The following is a 22,937-nucleotide window of genomic DNA, read 5'->3' on the forward strand; positions in this document are numbered from 1 at the left end:
CTGGTCTGGTGATTGTCTACAGAAGCAACTGCAAGCAGAATTCTCAAGCTAATGAAGTCTAATGGGCTGACCATCTTCCATGTCAAAAGTCACTTGCAGGTTCTCATTAATTCTATCGCGATTGATTCTGTATGCCAACCCAATCAGCGGACAAGGGCACGATATTACCTCCGTCGATTAGGTGGTCAACACACAAATAATTGATTTTCCTAAGTTGAATGTGTCAATCCTCCCTGTAGTTACTATTGTTGATTTCTTGTCTAAAAAAGTATCGTACTTCAAGGTACAATCCGGAATCCATGGAAGGCAAGTTCTTGCCAAATCTCTTATGTGGCTTCTGAAATTTCTTTAGTTTCTTCTTCTTCTTGTTAAAGGCTGCAAACTTGATGATGGATATATTTAAATCCGACCGCACTTTCTGTTGCAAATACAGAAAAACCTGAGAGCACAGATTGTCTAGGATTCGGTGCGAAAGCTTGATCCTGTAACGTAAGCTACTGATTACGTTAACATATAACCAATAACATGGAGATCTTCAGACCATCATTCCCATTCTAAATTCCTTTTCCTTATATTACGTTCTATGACCAATCTATCGCATTGGACCAGTTTCGATTCTATTCAATTAACATTTAGTTTCTAAACATTTTCACAAAATATAAAATTACAAACAAATTTGTTAATTAAAATAAACCCATAACTTCATTAATGCTTCAAATCTTAAAGTAAAAGTAGAACAAAATAATTCATAGACTACCTCATCAAATGAGATTACATCGACCATTTAGTATAACAATTGCCCATAAAAGTCTAGAAATAAAAGAGTTCTTGAATAACAATAACCAACAACAAAAAAAAAATAAATAAAAACTAACAGATTAAAATTGTAAGTAATAATATATTTATGCGTATGTATATATATATACCAAAAAATTATAATATATATACAAGTATAATATCGGTTCCGATTCGGTTCCAACCACGGTTTGAAAAGAAAAATCAATAACCAAATTAAATATATCGGTTCTTAATTTTTTAGAACCAGAACCTAACCGTTAAACCATAAAACCAATCCAAAAGGCACGATTCGATTCAGTTTGATCCGATTCACCGATTTTCGAATTTTTTTAACACCCCTGTAAAGAATCTTAACGGGCTAAGTAAAAATTTCTCCTCATGATCAGGGAAACAATTTATAACGTGATGTTCACTCAAAGGAATATAGATTTAATTAAAGTAGTGCCCAAGCCATTAGTTAATTTGATAATTTATCAGGGAACTAGCTAGCTAGCTACATGCATGTGTTCCAAGGCATATGAGTTAGAGCTTGAGAGTATCAATGAATGGAACAGCACCAAGGTTCCAGTCGTAAAATCGTTTGAAATACTCTTCAAGTTTTAGTGTCCTGTACAAAGCTGGCCGGCCGGCTTCTATCAGTTCTTTGGCCGGGCCGATGTCGGTGTCCGGGCTCGGGTAGCAGAAAGCTACCACAGACAATCTCTCCTTCCACCTGTCAACAATTGCTCTATGTTGAGGCGCTTTGTAAATTCCATTGCTCGTTATCTGCAAGTTTTTAATTTTTGTAACAAATATTTGATACGATCAGTAATACACAAGTCCAATGATAAAGGACAAATAATTTTCTCCGCAATGGCCAATCGTTTTCATGTTTTTGTAACTTTTTAAGCATTCAATGAAAAATGGTTGCAACGAAGTTTTATCATATATATGACGTGACTTTCTTAATAAATAACTTGAAACTAGCATATATATATACACACAAAGCTTAATGATACTTATATATATATATATATATATATATACATAAGATGATCTAGCCTTACATCAGATGTCACAATCGCATTATTCTTTTGCGTACCTCCAAAATGTGGCCAAGGTTGACTACAATGGCATCGGCAATGGGTCGAACAGTGAACCAGTGGCCATCCTTCTGGACTTGCAGGCCGGCAACATCGCGGCAATCAAGCAAGAAAGTGATGCCGGAGATGTCCGCGTGCGGCGCAATGCCGACTACTTTCTCCGGCTCCGGGCACGGAGGGTAGCAGTTCATCCTCAGCTCGTATCTTCCATCTTCGAAAGCCTCAGAGAATCGCTTCCCGCCTACGCCCAGCAGGCCCTTCGCTATGAACCCCATCAAAGAAACCGCCAGCTCCCTTATCCCCTCACAGTAACTCTCTATTGCTTCCCTGCAATGCATCAACCAGCAGATTAGATCCATTAACCATTAGTTAGTTGGCGAACTAACCCGACCCATATACGGTACTCCTAATTTTATGTTGGAGTGGACTAATTCAAGCCCATGAAAGTTGTTTCCCAATTATCTATTACCGTGTTTTCATGTTCCATTTTGTTCCTATTATTTAGAGATTTGATAGATATTTATCTGTTAGGGCAAAAAAACCTGGTTTCATGCATTACATGTCCTTCCTGTTAGATGTAAATTTCTATATAAGGACCAGTTGTTAGTATTTGCTTTTAATCTCAATAAGAAGTATTTTATTCCAGCAGTTTTGTTTTGAATATTTTTTATTGAGTGAAACTCTTATCCCTTTTTCAACACTTGGTATCAAAGCCGAGAGTTCATCAAATAGAGAAGTGTATTGAGAGTGGTTGCTAAGAGAGACCAAGGCAATCAACAATAACACCTCCCATATGAAAAATATTCCAGTGTTTAATGGCACGAATTATCAATTTTGGCGTGTGTGAATGATAACCTTATTCAAGTCTCAAGATTTGTGGGATTTGGAGGAGACTAGTTTTGGAGACCTCACAGATCCTGATAAACAATTGGCCCAAGCCCAACAGAACGAATTGAAGGAGAAGCAAAAGAGAGATGCCAAGAGTGATGGGTGCAGGTATGTTCGAGACAGAGAACATTCGAGAAAGAGAGAGATTATAAAATGCCTCATTGATCTCTCTTTATTGATCTCAGCTTTAAATACCTAAAACTAATACAATGTTCAATGAATTACAAAATTGCCAGTGAAGACAAAATACAGCAACTATAAAGAAATAAAGAAACAAAATAAGCAAACAACAAACAGTAAACAGTAAACAACCAATATACTAAAATCTATTCCTCAAAAGAAGCATCGGATTTGCCTCAAGAGCTGTATCAAGGTTCAAGCAAGGTTGTGACAGTGAAATTGCTGACACTACCACGAGATTTTGAGAATTTATCGATGAAATCCACTGATTCAATATGAGATTTCTCGGTAAAAATCTCAACTATTGTGAATCAAATTCGATCTTTAGGTGAAGAATTGTCCAAACAAAAGATTGTTGAGAAGGTTTTGAGAAGCCTTCCCCTTAAATTTGATCATGCGGTAGCAGCCATTCAAGAATTGAGGGATCTATCTGATGGGTTCTCTTGAATCTCATGAGGAACGGTTAAAGAGAATTGCTGGGACATTCGTGGAGCAAGCCTTTCAAACGAGGGTTGATGTACAGAAGAGATCCAAAGACTCATGAAGAGGTGGATTTGGTGGTAGGAGAGGACGAGGACATAAACATTCAAGCTGTGGAAGAGGTCGCGGTAGATCAGATGGCCAAGAGAGACCTGCTTGTTCTCATTGTGGTAAGATTAATAACATAGAAAAGAATTGCTGGCACAAAAATAAATCAGATAAAAATGCTATTCAGTGTTATAAGTGCAAAAACTATGGCCATATGGAAAAGAATTATGCAACAAAAGAGCAAGCTAATTTTCATGAAGAAAAAGTTGATTGTCTTGATAATTTATTTGTTGCATGTTTGGCTAATGCTGATATGTCCTCGGAAGTATATATGGTACTTAAAGAGTGGCTGCAGTAATCACATGACAGGAAACAAGGATTATTTTGTGGAGATTGGTGAATCTGTAATTCAGAAGTGACTATGGGTAATAATAGTCAAGGTCAGGTATGTGGTTTGGGCATTGTTTTTGTGGGTTACAAGACTGGTAGGAAACTTATTCATAATGTCATGTATGTGCCTGGATTAGCTCAAAATTTATTGAGTGTGGGTCAATTATTGAAGAAAGGTTATTATGCTATGAATGATAATGATGAATGCTTAATTTATGACAAAAGGAAAATGCGTTTGTTGTATTCAGTAAAAATAATTGAAAACAAAATGTTTCTTATAATGTTTTCTAAAGTAAACCTTAATGCTTTCAAACTTTCTACCAATGACTCAGTGTTATATGGCATAGAAGGTTTGACCATCTTAATTTGGGTGGACTATAGCTGCTATAGAAGGAGAACATGGTGTTAGGCATTCCAATTGTACAAATTAAGTATAAGGATAACAAGTGTGAGCCTTGTATTTTTGGGAAATATTATCGTGATAATTAAGTTTTCGGTTGGCAAGTCTTGGAGAGCCACTAAACTTCCAATGCTTGTTCATGTTGATATTTGTGGGCCTAGGCAAATATCTTCATTGAATGAAAGTAAGTATTTCCTTTTCTTTGTTGATGACTTCTTGAGAATGACATGGGTTTATTTTTTAAAAAGAAAAATAGGAGGCTTTTGAATGGTTCAAGCAGTTCAAGGCTTTAGTAGAGAAGAAATTTGGAAATTCAATTATCAATTTGCGAACTGACCGTGGGGGTGAGTTTACATCCAAAGAGTTTAGGTTGTTTTGCAACAATTACGGCATAAAAAGATAGTTTACCGCTAATTATACAGCATAGCAAAATAGCGTAGTAGAGCAGAAGAACAGAACAATCATTGATGCAGCAAAAAGTATGTTGAAAGACAAGGGTCTTCCACAAAAATTCTGGGCAGAAACAATGGCTACGCCAGTGCATGTTCTTAACAGTTCACCAACATAGAGTAGTGGAAGGACATACTCCATATGAAGCTCGGAGTGGGAGAAGGCCAAATTAAATGTGAGTTATTTTGAATTTTTGGCACCATGCCTATGCATTTGTTCCATTAGAGAGTTAAGAAAGAAGCAAGATGAGAAAGTGTCAAATGCATCTTCATCATCTGTGAAGAGACAAAAGAGTACATGCTTTTTAATCCCATCACTAACAAATTGATTGTTAGTAGGCAAGTCATATTCAATAAAGAAGAAACATGGGTTTGGCAAGTCATATTGAAGTTGATGATTCTAGTTTTGAGGATTCCAATTAATGCTCTTCCTCTTGCTCCTCTAAATGTGAACTCCACCACTGATTCTCCTCCAAGAAAGGTTAGAAATATGTCAAATATTTATGCCTCTTTTGAATTTGTTTGTCTTGCCATGGAACCAGCTTGCTTCACAGATGTAGTTATGAAAGAATGATGGGTTCAAGCAATGAAAGAGGAGATAGCTACAATTGAAAAGAATAAAACCTGGACTTTGGTGGACTTGCTTGATGGGAAAGATGTAATTTGTCTCAAATGGGTTTTCAAATCCAAGTTCAATCCTGATGGCACCTTGAAAAGGAATAAAGCTCGACTAATGGTGAAAGGCTATGCACAAATTTCAGGAATAGATTTTTCAGAAACCTTTGCTCCAATTGCAAGGTTAGATACAATAAGATTGGTTTTGGCTTTGGCTGCACATAATAGCTAGTCTGTTTTTCAGTTAGATGTAAAATCTACCTTCCTTAATGGTGATTTAGTTGAAGATGTGTATGTTGAACAACCAAAGGGATTTCAGGTAAAAGATTTTGAACACAAAGTTTACAAATTGCACAAAGCATTCTATGGGCTCAAACAAGTACCACGAGTTTGGTATAGCAAAATTGATTCTTATTTTGCTAAAAATAATTTTCAAAAGACTGCTAGTGAACCCACCTTGTATGTTAAAGAGTTGTGGAAATGACTTTTTGATAGTATGTTTGTATGTGAATGGCATAATTTATATTGGAAATTCTTTTGAGATGATGAAAGCTTTAAAGGAATCAATGATAAATGTTGGGAAAGAACTCACGCACAAAGCCAAACAAACTTTTTGTTAGTCTGAAAATCAAATCACAAAGAAATAGCAACAAACACAAGAACAGGAAATAGTAGAACTTCCCTGTGAACACCGATGGAGGTTTTAGCTATTCAAAGCTCATATCAGAAAATCACCACCTACAGTGAATCGTCGAGAAGATCTCCCAATCCGAAATCCCAATGGCCCAGCTCGGTACCAGCACACAGCATAGGAGATCACTCAGAGATGGTTCACTCAGAGACCCAACGATTTCCACTCGGTTTCTCTTCTTTTTCACTGCCTCGTCCCATCGAACCCACAAAGGTTTTATAGCCATCAAGAGGTAAACCGAAAGCCAAAAAATCCGTCAAGAAGGATAAAGGAACCAAGCTTTCGAAAGAGATAGGGATGGCGAGATAGGAGGAGAAGATAAGCTAGGAGTCACAAACGGCCAGGGTAGGACTAGGTCAAAACATGGGGGAAAAGAAACATTTTATACCTGGGTGAGCAAGGGCTGGTTTGGTCGAGCTGGGCTTTAAAATTGGGCCTGAGCTGCTGGGCCAAAATTGGCCCTACTTCCTCAAAGGCTCTTTGGGCTTTCTTCTCCATTTGGTGACTGTACATTTAGGTTGTATCCACACACTATCAATCTTGGGCCTTAGCCTATGATAGTGTGGCCCACCTGATCATCATGGCCTTGGGATGTTTGGTATCACAAACAACAAATCTCCACCTTGATACCAAAAACATCCAGCAAATCGAGACTCACAGAGAATGCACGCATAATGCACTAAGCAAAAAATAAATAAGCACAAAGCAATATAATAGCACTCAATATAAAAATAGCACACAGCCACAGCACATAGCATATCAGCACTTAAAAAAAAGAAAATTAGTTCACACAGAATTGATTATGTCATTTTACCAATATTTAGGAGTGATAGGCAGCTCCTAAATTTTGCTAATGTGAGAACCTTAGTACCCATATCTGAGGGGTTATAATCAGTCATAATTTTCTCCAAATTAATAGTATTTTGAGACACTATGTCACATATAAAATGGAGTCTGATATCTATGTGTTTAGTGCGTTCATGAAACATGGGATTTTTGCACAAATGAATAGCTGACTGGCTATCTGAATAAACTACTACATTACTCTTTAAAACACCCAGTTCTGTGAGTAAACCTTTAAGCCATAAGGATTCTTTAATTGCTTCAGTTGCAGCTATATATTCTGATTTAGTGGTGGATAATGCAATAATATGCTGAATTTGGGATTTCCAACTAACACAGGATTTACTTAAGGTAAACACATAAGAGGAAGTTGATTTCCTATTATCTCTATCACCAGCATAATCAGAATCTGTGAATCCTTTTAATTTAACTTCTTCATTTGTGCTTTTATACACTAAACCTATATCACAAGATCCCTTCAGATATCTTAATAACCACTTTAATGCTTCCCAATGCTTAGGACCTGGGTTTGACATAAACCTGCTAAGTGTGCTAACTACATGAGCTAGGTCAGGTCTAGTACACACCATTAAGTATATAATTGACCCTATGACATTAGAGTATGGCACTTTACTCATATACTCTTTTTCCTCTTCATTAGCAGGTGATTGATCTCTAGACAAAATAAAGTGGCTCGCTAAGGGTAAGGAGACTGGTTTACACTCATGCATGCCAAATTTCTTTAAAATTTTTTGGATATAAAATGATTGATGCAGAAACAAAATGGAAATAGACCTGTTTCTTTTGATTTCCATGCCTAAAATTTTCTTAGCATGTCCTAGGTCTTTCATTTCAAATTCTGTGTTTAAAGTTGTTTTGATCTCATCAATCATTTTTAAATCTGGACCTATTAAAAGCATATCATCAACATATAGTAGCAAGAACACACAGTAATTGTCATGATGCTGAAGATAAAGACAGTAGTCAAAAGCACTTCTTTTAAAACCAATGGAATGTGCAAAATTATCGAAACGTTTATACCATTGCCTGGGAGACTGTTTCAATCCATATAAAGATTTTTTCAGGTAACACACATAATTAGGATTATTTTTATCTTCAAACCCCTTAGGTTGAGTCATGTATATGTTTTCTTCTAGATCACCATGCAAAAAAGCTGTTTTGACATCCAATTGTTCAAGTTCCCAATTAAAGTAAGCAACCAATGCTAACATAACCCTAATTGTGGTATACTTAACAACCGGGGAAAAAATTTCATGGTAATCTACTCCTTCTTTCTGTGTGAAACCCTTGGCTACTAACCTAGCCTTAAACTTTACCGGTTCAGCCCCATTTGCCCCTTCTTTTACTTTGAAGACCCATTTGCAACCCACTAAGGATTTGTCTTTAGGCCTAGGGACTAATTCCCACGTTTGATTTTTATGAAGTGAATTCATTTCTTCTTTCATTGCACCAATCCATTCTTTAGCATTTTCACTTTTAATAGCTTCTTCATAAGTATTTGGCTCTTTATCTACTAGGTCTTGGTAGCTAGCATACCCAATGCTAAAATCAGTTTCCAATCTTTTAGGGAGTCTTTGTGGCCTTCTTTCCCTATCTCTTGCTAGTTGATAGTCATTTAGGGAATCTGAATTCTCTGTTTCTTCTTCTAGATTACTCTCATTTTCATTAACTTGATTTTGTGCATTACTCTCCACCTCATTTGGGGTATTATGGATAAAAGTACTAACTTTCTCCACCTTACTCCTAGTGTTTTCTAGCTTATTTTCATTCTCTAAGTTTGAGTCTTCCTTAAGGCATGGCATTTTTAATTCATTAAAGGTGACATCCCTACTAATTATGATCTTTACACCCTTTTGGCTTCTATCCCATAACCTATATCCCTTTACTCCTTCGGGATACCCTAGAAAGACACACTTCTAGCTCTAGGTTCTAATTTGCCCTCATTTTGATGTATAAAGGCAGCACAACCAAATGTTTTTAAAACAAAATAATCTGCACATTTTCCATACCATTTCTCATAGGGGGTATCACCACTTAAAGCCACTGAAGGTGTCAAATTAGTTAAATAGCAAGCAGTCACTATAGCTTCTCCCCAAAATGATTTTGGCACACCTGACCCTAGCATCATGCACCTAACTTTATCTAACAAAGTCCTATTCATTCTTTCGGCCACTCCATTTTGTTATGGAGTGTAGGAGACAGTCCTATGTCTGGTTATGCCACTTTCAGCACAAAAGTTTTCAAAATCAGAATTACAGAATTCTAGGCCATTATCGGTTCTTAAATATTTCAGTTTTCTCCATGTTTGATTTTCAAATTGTATTTTCCAATTTTTAAATTTTGAAAATGTATCTGATTTTTCTTTTAAAAGATATACCCATACACGCCTAGAGTAGTCATCAATTATAGATAAAAAATATCTATTTCCTCCAAAAGTAGGATTAAACCCTGGTCCCCACAAATCTGCATGAACATACTCTAGGATTCTAGACGTTTTATGATTGCTAGAGGAGAAGGAGAGTCTATGGTGTTTACCTAGGACACAAAAGTCACAAAATGGCAGGTCTGACACTTGATCCTTGCCAAAAACACCCTTATCACTTAGATATTTGAGACCCTTTAAGCTGATGTGTGCTAACCTATTGTGCCATTTTTGTGTGTGATCCGTGTTAAGGGAGGCAACAGTGGAAGTTATACTGCTTAACACTCGTACATTTGTTAAGAAAATTCCATTATTTCTTATAGCTTTAAAAGCCCTAAGTGCACCCTTAAACATTTGGATCATCCCATTTTTAATCTCACCTGTGAACCCCAATTTTTCTAGTTCCCCAACAGAAATTAAATTTCTACTCATTTGAGGGATATATCTTACTCCAGTCAATACTAGCACATAGCCATTTTCAAATCTAACAGTTATATCTCCTACACCAGCTACTTTGTATGTCGCATTATCACAAGTAACAACATGCCCATTATCAGAATCATGTAAATGTGCAAACCAGTGTTTTCGAGATGTAACATGAAATGAAGCACCAGAGTCTAAAATCCATTCATGCAAATAGGTGTTCACAGACAAATTAATTTCAAGTGAATCAGAGTTTACCATCATAAAAACCTCACCAGATTCACATTCTGAAGACACTACATTAGCCTCATTATTTTCCTTCTCCTTTTGTTTATTCTTTTCTATATAACAGTCTTTTATATAGTGCCCAGGCTTTCCACAGCCATAACATTTTCTCCTTTTTACTTTTCCTTAGGACTTAGACCTACTTCTACCCTTATGCTTGCCATTCTTCTCGGAATTCCTAGATTGTGATCTACCCCTACCTTTTACCATATGAACTTCACCATTTCTTTTCTCATTTTTTAGTTCCATTTCTCTACTTCTAAGAGAATCAATAACAATTTCAGGTGACAATGTATCTCTACCATATTTTATTGCACTTTTAACTTCTCTATAAGTTTCAGGTATGGAATTCAATAAAATAACGGCTTTGTACTCTTCAGATACTGTTTTACCACAATTTGTTATATCTTGAACCAATTTATTAAAACCATCTAGATTTTCATCTAAGTCCTTAGAGGATTCAATTTTGAAACTAAAAAATCGTTCAAGTAAGTAGAGTTTGTTAGGAGTAGACTTCACAAGGTATAGAGACTCAAGCTTTTCCCACAATTCTTTAGTTGTGTTTAATCTCCCTACCTTTCTCAAAACAGAATCCGAGAGATGTAAAATTATGGAAATGTATGCTAATTCATCCATTTCCTTTTGTTCTTCAGTTATATCAGAGATTTCAGTTTCCTTTCCATCTTTAGATGTACTAGGTTTAGCAAAACCGATTATAGCTTTTGAAACCTTCTGTTGTACTAAAATTCCTCTCATTTTTTGTTGCCATATTGAAAAATCACCTTTACCATTAAAAACACCTAGTTCAAAATGTTGTGTTGCCATTAGATGCACAAAGCAAAATGCAACAGGTAGATTTTTCAAAATGCAATTAGCAACTAAACAGTCAGGAAATAACAATTACACAATTCCAAAATCAGCAAGTTCACAAGAAATCAGCAAGGTAGATAATCCTAGTATATCTAGCAGCACGTAATGGTTACCACCACAGGGTAACCCCCAAACGTAATGGCCACACCCACACGATGGCCTGCTACTTGCTGAAACGAAATTAGGGTTAGAAGGGTCTTACCAAACTGACCGGATTAACAGTCAGTAAATTAAGAGAGACAAACCACTGAGGTTGAGCTGATAGTCGAAAAGCCTCGCACGGCCATTGGTGCTGCCACGCGTCGTCGGCCGTCGGTTGGCCCAAGCTACACAAGCCGGTTGCCGAGACTCACCTCAACGTCAGGAAGCCGACGGAAGGTCTCACGTGCCTTAGAACAACCGGAGTGGAGAGATCGAGTAGGATTTTCGAATCAGGTTAGGGTTTCGCGAACCTTCCCCAGACTCGAACGCAACCAAGAGATCGATGATCTCTTGGTCTCCAAACTCGACTCTGATACCAGTTTGTTGGGAAAGAACTCTCGCACAAAGCCAAACAAACTTTCTATTAGTCTGAAAATCAAATCACAAAGAAATAACAACAAACACAAGAACAAAAAATAGTAGAACTTCCCTGTGAACACCGATGGAGGTTTTAGCTATTCAAGGCTCATATCAGAAAATCACCACCTACAGTGAATCGTCGAGAAGATCTCCCAATCCGAAATCCCAATGGCCCAGCTCGGTACCAGCACACAGCATAGGAGATCACACAGAGATGGTTCACTCAGAGACCCAACGATTTCCACTCGGTTTCTCTTCTTTTTCACTGCCTCGTCCCATCGAACCCACAAAGGTTTTATAGCCATCAAGAGGTAAACCGAAAGCCAAAAAATCCGTCAAGAAGGATAAAGGAACCAAGCTTTCGGAAGAGATAGGGATGGCGAGATAGGAGGAGAAGATAAGCTAGGAGTCACAAACGGCCAGGGTAGGACTAGGTCAAAACATGGGGGAAAAGAAACATTTTATACCTGGGTGAGCAAGGGCTGGTTTGGCCGAGCTGGGCTTTAAAATTGGGCCTGAGCTGCTGGGCCAAAATTGACCCTACCTCTTCAAAGGCCCTTTGGGCTTTCTTCTCCATTTGGTGACTATACATTTGGGTTGTATCCACACACTATCAATCCTGAGCCTTAGCCTATGATAGTGTGGCCCACCTGATCATCATGGCCTTGGGATATTTGGTATCACAAACAACAATAAAAACTTTTGAAATGTTTAATTTGGGACCATCGCATTATTTTCGGGGATTGGAAGTTGTGCAAGATGTAGGTGGGATATTTCTTTGTCAAAGGAAATATGCATCAGATCTCTTGAAGAGATTTGGTATGTCTAATTACAAGGCTGCCAAGACTCCTCTTAATGCAAATGATAAGTTGTCCTTAGAAGATGGAGCTAAAAAAGCAAATGAACTGTATTTTAGAAGCATGGTAGGAAGTTTGATGTATCTCACAAACACATAGCCAGCTCTCATGTTTGTTGTAAGTCTCATCTCTCCGTTTATGCATAGTCCAAGCAAACACCACCTTGGAGCAGCCAAAAAAATTCTGAGATATGTTCAGGGCACAATCAACTATGCCATCAGGTATTAAAAAGGTGCAAGTAACAATCTTTTAGCCTTTACTAATAGTGATTGGGTTGGTTGTATAGATGACATGAAAAACACAAGAAGCTATATTTTTTGTCTTGGAATTTGAGTTGTTTCAGGGATGTCAAATAAGCAACAAAGCATAGCTTATCTAGTATAGAGGTAGCTGTTGTAGCCACAGCTTGTCATGCTATTTGGATGAGAAGAATATTGCAAGATTTGAAGCATAGGTAGTGTTGTACTACTTTTGATGATGTTTTATCAAGATTTGAAGCATAGGTAGTGTTGTACTACTTTTGATGATGTTTTATTGATGATAAATGATTTTACAAAACTTTAATAAAATATTTATTTTGGAGTCAAAACAGTCGACCATATTTTTAGGATTGTCAACCAGTCTTTGCAAACTACCAACTGATTCATAAAAATGGTCGACCAATAGTTTTTTATGTGGATGAGATGGCCTTAACATTTTATGAAAGGTGAGAGAAGAACTGATGCAAGGAAAGTTTGAAGAGCAATGGTTCTAGGCAATTATTTTTATGGCATTTTCATAAATTTTGACAAGTTTGAAGAACTGGTGAGGTCCGTGCTTTTTGGGAAAATTCCTTTGTTTAGGTCTTGAAATTGGTGCTTTTGCTATTTTAGGGAATAATTGATTTGAAAATAACTTTTATTAAGAAGTGAATTTTAATATGCCGTTTTGGATGTTTTTATAGTTGATTTTAGAATTCTCAATAAAATTTATGTTAAAATTTTTCCTATAATTCTCTTTAATTTTTCATTATTCTTTAAAATCAACGAATTATTAATTGAGTCTTATAACCTGACTGTAACGCCCCGCTTTCCCGGACACATTATAAATTGAGACAGTTCTGAGACAATAATTTTTTTTTTCAAACTTAATTCTAACTCACATCATACCTCGAATCCGTCCCAGAACCTCCAAATATTTTTCTCGAAAGAGAATCACTATACACATCAAATGCAAAAGCAATGATCGAAACCTAATATCTTAACATTAATCATAAATAAATTCTTACATCTTCAACATTCCTCAAAACGTTCAGAATCTAAAGTAGCAGAACTTAAATACATGGGTTACATAACATACATTTCATTCCTCATGCACTCTGCTAAGTGTCATTTTATACCTCATTTATCCTCGTATCTGCTACAATCTCCATCTGGAACATTTGAATATTCCAGGGGCAAAGCCCAAATTAGATGATGAATCTTCTAAGTAAGGATACATGATGTTATATCATGTGTGTATACAATGTTTTTCATCGTAGATGTCGACTGCACTCCTTATGCTATCTACCATTTTTACGGCCACCTTTTTCGAAGCCGGGGTGTCTGGGGGCACCCTTGGTAGCGGTGCCAGTTCGTACTCCCTACGGTCTCAATGCGCGTGATCAATGATACCAACGTGTATATATGCATTTCATAATCATGTCATGTATGCAGTCTACGTGATAGATGATTAGTGGTTAATTTTGTAAAAATTTTGTTATAATTATACCCTTCTTTTGATCTTAAAAATGGCTTAAATTAGATATTAATATATATTTTATGGTTATATGCAAGTTTAAATTGAAAGATGAATGAAATGAAGTTCTAAAGTAAATAATAATAATATATAAAATTATATATAATACATATACATCATCATATGCATACATGTAATATAATCTAATATATATGTGCCATGTGTAATACATATATATTCGATATAATTTATTAATAACATTAAATTATTATTTTTTTTTTAGGCATGAAGAATTCAAGCCCATGAAGAAATCAAACTCATGAAGAAATCAAGCCCATGAAGAATTCAAACCCATGAAGAAATCAAATCCATGAAGAAATCAAGCCCATGAAAAATTAAAGTCCATGAAGAATTCAAGCCCATGAAGAATTAAGGCCCAATTTGAGCAACCCATGCAAGATATTATTTGGAGAAGGCCCAATGATTATTTTTAATCCTAATGAAGATTAAAAAATTAATTTATAGAAATCTATTTTTTTTTTTTATGTGAGAGCTTTATTAGGTGTGTTTTTTAGCTAAAATCCATTTAACTATTAGGTGGATATTATAGCTAAAATCCATTTAACTTTATGAGTGCTTTATTAGGTATGTATTTTAGCTAAAATCCATTTAATATTAGGTGTGTATTATAGCTAAAATCCATTTAACTTTAAGTGTGTGAGTGCCCATTAGATATAATTATATCTAATTGAATAATTGAAATTGTGTGGTTTGTATTGCATCTTGTGGCCTATAAATAGCTCACTTGATTGCATTTGTAGGTGTGATTATTATTCTTGAATCAAAGTTTAGTTATTTCCTTAGAATTCTCTCTTTGAGAATTGCTTTTGTTCTCTCTCATTTTCTTTATTATTTTCTCTTGTGATCTTACTTCCTTTATTTCTTCTTTTAAATTCTTATGTCATTTATTGTTACTTTATTATTCACCGCCTAAATGGCCGGTTAATTTATGCCTTTAAATTTCTGTAATTTTAATTATTGTCTTTTAATTGTTCACGGCCTAAATGGCCGGTTAGTTGATGTTTTTAAATTTCTGTAATTTTAATTCTTGTCATTTAATTGTTCACCGCCTAAATGGCCGGTTAGTTTCTGCTATTTTAATTCTTGTCATTTAAATTCTGTTATTTAAATTATGTCGTTTAAATTCATGTCAATTAACTTTTAAATGGAAATGAGTAGCTAAATCTAATCTTGGGTTAAGGCAAGGACAGTGTCCAACGCCAATGATTCCCAAAGAAAGCTGCGCTTTAAATGAGTAACATTAATTTAAATTTCAGTATGAGTGTATCTTAATTATTGAGAAATCACTAGGTTTGGATTGAAGCGTAAGCCTAACTTAGAGCTTTCATGCCATGTATGAGAGTTACTAGAACTGGAAACGCTATCATACCCAAACCCGGATGATTAATTTAGTTGTTTTGTATATTAATTGTAATTGGATTTATGATAATTGCTTAAATTAGAATCCCGCATATCATGTATGGGGATTGCTTAAACTAGAACTATCATCATCTCTAATTGCATTTAATAACAAACCCTCATATCTAAAATTAAATTAATGTTGCTAATCTTTTATACTAAAATTTGGGAATTAACAGGTTGGTACTGAAATTGTCTTAATTCAAGCACTATTCAAATTCATATTTTTACGTTTATTGTTTATTTCAATTTTTGCCTTACTTTATTATCTAGTATCTGTTGTCTAAATAAAAATCATAAAAAATCATGTTATCAAACCATCTAAATGCGTGTGCGTGTGTGTGACATTCTTTTTCTTTTGCCATAAATAAATCTCTCAGTGGACGACCTGGACTCATCCAGAAAGTATAAATTTAAATTTGGACTACAACTACACTCGTACACTGACGAGTATAAACCTCTCGCCTAAATAAAGAAAAAAATATAAAAGTTTTATTATGATTTGTTTTATTGTGTTTTAATTGCAGGGTGAGAGTGCAGCCAATGGATACATATCAGGGCATGTCAATATGATGAAAATATTCTTGAGGATTGAGTTTTTTAAACATAAATCACTTATAACCAAGCATTTTTCATAAAACCAACTTTAATCGGGAAGTACCACTTACTTTCTCAAGTTTATCAGGCTACTTCGAAATTCGTGCATCGCCTCGATTTGCATGTCAACCTCAAAATTTGCACAAGTCACTTCAACTTAAGCCTCAAAGTATCCTAATCACCATAATTATTTAAATAAACATTAGAACTTATTTTTTCATAATTTCTTTAATTTTCTCCCTATTTCTTCCTATTTTTCCTCAATAAATCCAAACTAAATATTTCTAAAATATTTTCTCAAATATTTCACTACGAAAATTTATAAAATAATATTCTTGAATTTTTAAAATTTTTTAGAAAATTTTACTTACCTTAACTTAGCATCTTTGACTTCCTCGGTATGCGTGTCATATCCTCGAAATGCATGCCCGAGCCATTTTCCTTGCTAAAATCTCCGAGATATTACCGAAACATAATTTCCTATTTTTTCGGGATTTTCTAGGATTTTTCCCCATCATTTTCCTATTTTTTCTTCTTTTTCTTTCTTTTCTTTTTTTTCTTTTTCTTTCTTTTTTTTCTCTTTTTTTTTTCTTTCTTTTTCTCTTTCTCCTATTCATCTTCTTCTTCCTCCCGCTGCAACCGTTACGCCTCCATTTCTTCTTCTCTTTTCTTCTTTTCATTTTTCTTTTCTTTCTTCTTTCTTTTTTTCTTCCTCTTCTTCTTCTTCCTCCTCTGTTTCTTCTTTCTTCGCATAGCACTCGTGCGCGAACAGAGTACTACGGCTGCCGGCCTTGCCGCCGCCCAGGCTAGCCGCGTCCGCCGCCTCCCGCCGACCGAGCACCGACCTTTAGCCTCAATGGAAATCGCTTGCGTAGCATCGTCGTTGCTACTTGCTTGCACGCTGCTTAGCCGCTGCTCGCGGCTGCCATGGCTGCTAAAGCTCACAGCCATGGCCGTTGCAGCTGTGTGGCCGACTCCTTCGGCCACCGTCGCGGCGACACTAGCCTCCTCGCACACCCCCGATCGCCACCACACCGCTGCCATCACCGCATCATCGATGGTCGTCCTCCCCTACTTGAGCTTGCTAGAAGCTCGCAGCTACTCTCCCTCTTTCTCTGCAACTTTTTGTTGCACTTCCTCATTTGCTCACAACCTCCCCCTTTTTATAACTGATTTCCATCGCCTCACCTCACGCTTTTGCCCATACCTTCTTTGCGAAAATCTCGATCGATTTTGCAGAGGCATGGCTTGAATCTTGCAAGGGCGTGGCTAATCTGGAGTTGCAGGGCATGGGTTGCATTTATGGATTGATTTTACAGAGACATGGGCGATGCACACGCATATACTTATATAATATATATACATATATTTTACACTAATATAATTATAGAAAAATACCCATTAAATCCTCAATTTTATCATAATATATCTTGGGCAATTCTCTCTTATTTCAACTATACTCTTAAATCTCAAATTAAATTGCATTATAATACCGAAAATCTATAATTAATAACTTAAATTTTACTCGATATAGACGATTTTGCCTTTGCGTCCTATCGGGACCTTTGTTTCATCTCGAAACAACTGAAGGGTTGCTCATTACGCAAAACCGGAGCCCTCCTAGGGTTCCGTTGATTTTTCGGGAGTCTCCTACAACAATTCGGTTTTACAGCCTAAATGGCAGTTGTATTTTAGCTGTACCGAAAACTGTTCCCAATTCGATTTCTTTCAATACCATAAATCTTATCTAAGAATGCTCATCAGGACCATATAATTTTTCTTAGACAATTTCACTCCGAGGCATTCCCTGTAGTTTATTTGGTACTTATAACTGTTATTAAACCAATTTTTCGGTATTCTAAATTTATTGAAATTACGTGGCAACCTCATACGAATATAAGGTATTACACTGACATTCGTGAGTGAATCAATGGGTTGTTAGAAGGCTTTTGCTATATCAATTTTGCATACTCTCAATTACTTGTTGTCATCCGTTACTGCATCATTTCCAATCAAAAGTTCTCAGAACCGTTGATTGACTTTTGCATTTTGTTGACAAGTCCTTTTAGACATTTGAAAAGTAGTTGACCGATTCTTCAAAACAATTGATCGATTTTTCAAACAAGATTTCTCTATTTTTGTTTCTAACAATTATATTTGTTGGTGTCAATGCCCTAATACTAAATTTAGATGACATCTAGTATGAATATTGAGCCTAATAATATAATCTTGGTTGTTATTTAAATGGTCATATTTTCATTCATAACTCTCCATTTAAATATGAATGAATCCCTAAATATCCCGATGATATTTATTTTTAACTTGTTAAGAATATATAACAAAGATCTATAATACAATATTTTTTAAAGATATTCTTAGTTCTTAGATTTCTCTGAAAGGGACTAAGATTAATCGATGACAGACTAGCACATAGGCTGCTACCTTTGATTAGTATGAGATATAAATGATAAAGGATGGTGAGTCACATGTCATATTATATGAGATATAAATACTAGACATGTGAATAGATGTTAGTTGAACATCTACTTAATGTGAAGCCTGTAATAGATCACATGGCTGAAAGGATTAATGATTTATTACTAACTTTCGAATATATATATATATATATATCTAGTCTTTTGACCGAAAGCGACAAAGTTGTCTTGTGCACTGATGTTGGGGATTTACCATTGAGCATAACCATCCAATGTGAGAGGTGAGGATGTTCTCTGTGTGGTCTCTGTATAATGGTATATGGAGGCAGATACTCACTGATGAGATCCATTGTCCTCTATCAGATGGGGGTGAACATCCTTTGCGATCTCGGTCAATCGGTGATTGTAGAAGTCATTGGCTGCGAAGGCATACGTGATCAGAAAGAGGTTTTATGCATCATCTCGATCACTTTGAACTGGATCTTGCATAGTCATCGAGTCTTGTGAGATGGATAATCCTTTGGAAGATCGGACCCGGCTTCTATTCACTTTTATTTGAGATGGTCCTACCATGAGTCCAATGAAGGGTTCAAGGGCAATCTACAGGTGGATTGACTTGGTCCCCTATTTGTGGGGTTGGTTTGGTTAGCCAAGAACAAATATTGGAATGGACAAGAAACTGGTTCAGGAAGCAAGTTGGTAAGATGATATGTGATGAGATCGGGGGAGCTCAATTAAGAGATAGAAGTGTTCGGGTCAGATGGGCAACAAAAGTATTTGGCATGCCCTTTGAGCCTAAGATAAAAGTTACATTTTATTGCGTTTCCATAATGTATAATTTTATTGTATGCATATGGCTTCTATTCTTGTGTCTTGCAAGAAATGATCTGTTTTCGTTCTTATTTGTTTGGTTTTTGAAAAAAAAAAAAAATAGATTTATCTTCTTGCATTTATCGCTAAATATTAGCACATGCAATCATTGTATCCGTTCAATATCTTCAAGATGGGACAACAAATTGAAGATTGAGGGGAGATTAGACAAGTGGGCTTACAAAGTTTTACATCATTCATTCTCAAATTTTAATGTATTTTATTTTTTACTCTCATTTTTTTAACAATACTATTTTATTCATTGCAATGATTTATTCAAGTCTTATTCTAGATAGATTTCAAAGAGATTCGTATCTCTTGTTTTTGTATCTTTTCTAGTGGATTGTGCTAGTAGAATTAACTTAGAGCTAATTGGTGTAAAGGATTGTAATTTGCAACTATTTTTATAGTTGATTGGAATCTCTGGAAGGGAGTTAACATAGTGGATGTAGGTTGAGTTGAACCGAATCACTCTAAATTATTCGTGTTTCTTGCATATTTTGATTTATATTTTCATACTTATGATTGACCATATTCATATTTCTCTTACTAACTTTTACAAACTTAGGGGTGTAGTGTCGTTAGATTACACATACCCAACAGGTAGGTCCAACCAACAACAATTTATTGTTACAACACATCCGCCACTGATGTCACAAAGAATCCAGTATGTCAAGGAAGAAGCAAACACACTGAGCCCCGGTTCCACTCCATCAAAGAATTGGTTGCTAAAGGAGAAATTGAATTAAGTCATTTTAAAACTGAAGACCAACCAGCTAACATTTTAACAAAAGCTTTAACTGAAGGCAAGCTATGGTTGGAGTCAGTTTCCCTTGCTTGAATTAAAGGGGGGATTGTTGGAGTTGACTAATTCAAGCCCATGAAAGTTAGTTCCCTAAGTATCGTTTACCATATTTTCATATTCTAGTTTCTTCCTATTATTTAGAGATTTGATAGATATTTATTGATAATGAGTCAAATTTGTTAGCAAAAAAATATGGTTTCATTTTTTACGTATTATTCTTATTAGATATAAATTTTTATCCAATGACCACTTGTTAGTATTTGCTTTTAGTAGTTGTGCTATTTGTATAGGGGGAATTTTATATGTGAGATATATCATGATAAATTAGCGATATTTTAAAATAAATTCTCACGATAAAATTAGAGAAAATCCTTATTTTTCTCCTCTCTTCTCTCCACGGCAATCAGTGAGAGGCAACAAAGAGATGAGGCGGCGAGAATGTAGCGACAAGCAATGGCAGTGAGAAGAACGCTACAAGGGGCAATTGCAGGAGGAGAAAGCGAAAGAGACACGAGAGGAGAGGAAAGAGAAAATTTTCAATTAATCTACACAACAGCAAAATGATCCTTCACCACTCACTTGTAAATCTTTAATTTCACCACTCACTTGTAAATTTTTAATGTACAAATAGCTTTATCCTTAGTCTTAATAAAGTATTTTTTTATTTTTTTAAAAAAGAAAGTATTTTATTTTAATAAATTTGCTTTGAATATTTTTTATTGAGGGAAAATTGAACCCTTTTTCAACATTTTATACAGCATCTAATTAACACTAATCTACCTGTATCCGTGGGGAGTCGCCGGCCAGAATCCAAGATTTCGGAGAGGAAGAGGAAGAGCTCGGAGGTAGATCATGTCGCACCATTCCAGCTTTTGATCTTCGGAAATCACGAAGGCTTGGCCGTAGCCCTCCAGGCTCCCTGGCTTCTGCGCCCACCGCTGCTTCTCTTCCAAATCGAGGTTGAAGAATTCTTCCGTCTTCGCTTTCATGCTCCTCACCGTTCTGCTGCAAAGCCCGTGGTTTATCAGCTGCAACCAACCAAATCTTTTAAAATTTGATTTTTACACACTGTCTCTCTCTCTCTCTCTCTCTCTCTCTCTCTCTCATACATATGGTTTGGAAACGGATATGGGTGGTTGTGGAATACCTCATACCTGAAATGCCCCCCAGTCTTTGCATGCAGCATGGAGCTTGTGAACCTCCATGTCCCGCGTCTCCGGGTTGACGAGCTTGTCCATATCAATCAAAGGCACTCCCAGAAAAGCTTGATTTGGATCAGAAGACGTGCACTCTTCAACATCGTCTCTTATATAACGAGCAGGCACAGTCGCAAGGCCCTTCATTGCTAGCTCTTTCACGCTGGGCACAGGCAGCGACCACAGCAAATTCTCCGGCGTCTTGGCCGCCATTTCTCACAAAGATCCAATCTCAGACTGAAAATGTATTTTATATATATATATATACATATAGAGAGAGAGAGAGGGGGGGGGGGTGCTGAAAATGTTGAATGCAACACTTTCTTGCAATAGAAATTAATTCGCAGTCGACCCATTCAAATAAATAAATAAATAAGAATAGAATGGCAATGGATCTGGTCATCTAGTGTCCCATCAATTGTGGATTCCTTGTCTTTCTTTTTCGTTTTTTTCCCCCTCTTTCTTATCAGCGCGACAATTTTGACTTATCTCAATTAATTGTTTCCATTGTGGCCGAGTCCTTATCTCGATTCAATCGAACCTGCCTCCCTTGCTTTCAGGGATCAACAACCCTGACTATTACAAAGTTGACCTCTTGAATTCCGGTGTTGTGGGCAACTAGTGATCATAGTCAAATGAGAAATTAAGTCACTTCCGGAAACAAGATTAATCGTGTGGGAGCAGCTTTTCTCAAAAAAAAAAAAAGAAAAATCTTTAGGATCCACTAAGAAAATTTGATTAGTAAACAGGGGTGAAGTTTTCTTTTTAGCTTTATTACCATTTAAACGGTTCGTTCAAAGTATGATAACTTGTAGGTTTGAATCTTATTCAACATCATTACTATCATTGATAAGTTTATCTTCTTCTTCTTTTTTATTCATGATGTGGTTTAATTTTTAAAATATATTAAAATTAGTCGATAAAAGCACAATAGATGTACAATAACTAAGATAAGTAAATACACTTTATAACATCTTCTTAGTTAGAATTTTACTTAAGTAATGTTTATTAAAATGAATAAGATAAAGTTGTATCAAGATAAAGATAGAATGTTTTCAAAATCAAGATATAAAATGATCAAAATAAGATTGAGAAACATTTCAAATTTTTTATCAAACTGTTTATTAAAATTTTTGAAATATATTGAAGGATATATGCGTTATTTTTTTTATCTATAAGATTCAATATATGTTTATTTAGAGAAAAGAGAGATAAACACATTTGAAAAATATAAAATAATAAGTCATATGACTTTTTTTCTAATGTTCGTTAGATAAGTTTAATAAATACATTTGAAATAATAAAATTTTATAATATTTTTCATATCTTAATATTTTTGTAACTATATCTTAATTAATAAATGCTATTTTAGTCAATTGCTTAAGATAAAAGACTTTTTATTTCTCCTCTCCTAATCTTTTTGAGTTATTGGTCGCTTCTGTCCTTGTTTGCCGTCTCACTTCACTCTTCTCTCACCTTATCAACTTTAATCTTTTTTGTTTCAATACTTTTTAAATTTAATTAATTAATTTTTAT

The 22,937-nt window shown here is 35.6% G+C and overlaps 1 protein-coding gene across 1 annotated transcript; it reads right to left on the reverse strand.

Annotated features, from left to right (window-relative positions):
• Positions 1 to 1,206: 1,206 nt before the first annotated feature.
• Positions 1,207 to 21,706, reverse strand: LOC127802749 (protein SRG1-like). The gene is made up of 4 exons (XM_052338755.1): positions 21,360 to 21,706; positions 20,986 to 21,233; positions 1,880 to 2,207; positions 1,207 to 1,563 (listed from the first exon to the last, which is right to left on the reverse strand). Exons 1-4 carry the CDS (start codon positions 21,612 to 21,614, stop codon positions 1,321 to 1,323), a joined length of 1,074 nt encoding a protein of 357 aa, XP_052194715.1. The 5' UTR covers positions 21,615 to 21,706; the 3' UTR covers positions 1,207 to 1,320.
• Between the last annotated feature and the right edge of the window lie 1,231 nt (positions 21,707 to 22,937).

The sequence above is a fragment of the Diospyros lotus genome, chromosome 5 (genome assembly GCF_014633365.1).
Source record: "Diospyros lotus cultivar Yz01 chromosome 5, ASM1463336v1, whole genome shotgun sequence".
Lineage (NCBI taxonomy): Eukaryota > Viridiplantae > Streptophyta > Magnoliopsida > Ericales > Ebenaceae > Diospyros > Diospyros lotus.

Bases quoted from the DNA above. Each gene is read 5' to 3' on its own strand.
- LOC127802749 (XM_052338755.1), bottom strand. From the start codon at position 21,614: ATGGCGGCCAAGACGCCGGAGAATTTGCTGTGGTCGCTGCCTGTGCCC. The intron at 21,234-21,359 runs GTATGAGGTATT...GGTTGGTTGCAG, and splicing joins AAGACTGGGGGGCATTTCAG to CTGATAAACCACGGGCTTTG. The intron at 1,564-1,879 runs GTACGCAAAAGA...AAAAACTTGCAG, and splicing joins ACCTTGGCCACATTTTGGAG to ATAACGAGCAATGGAATTTA.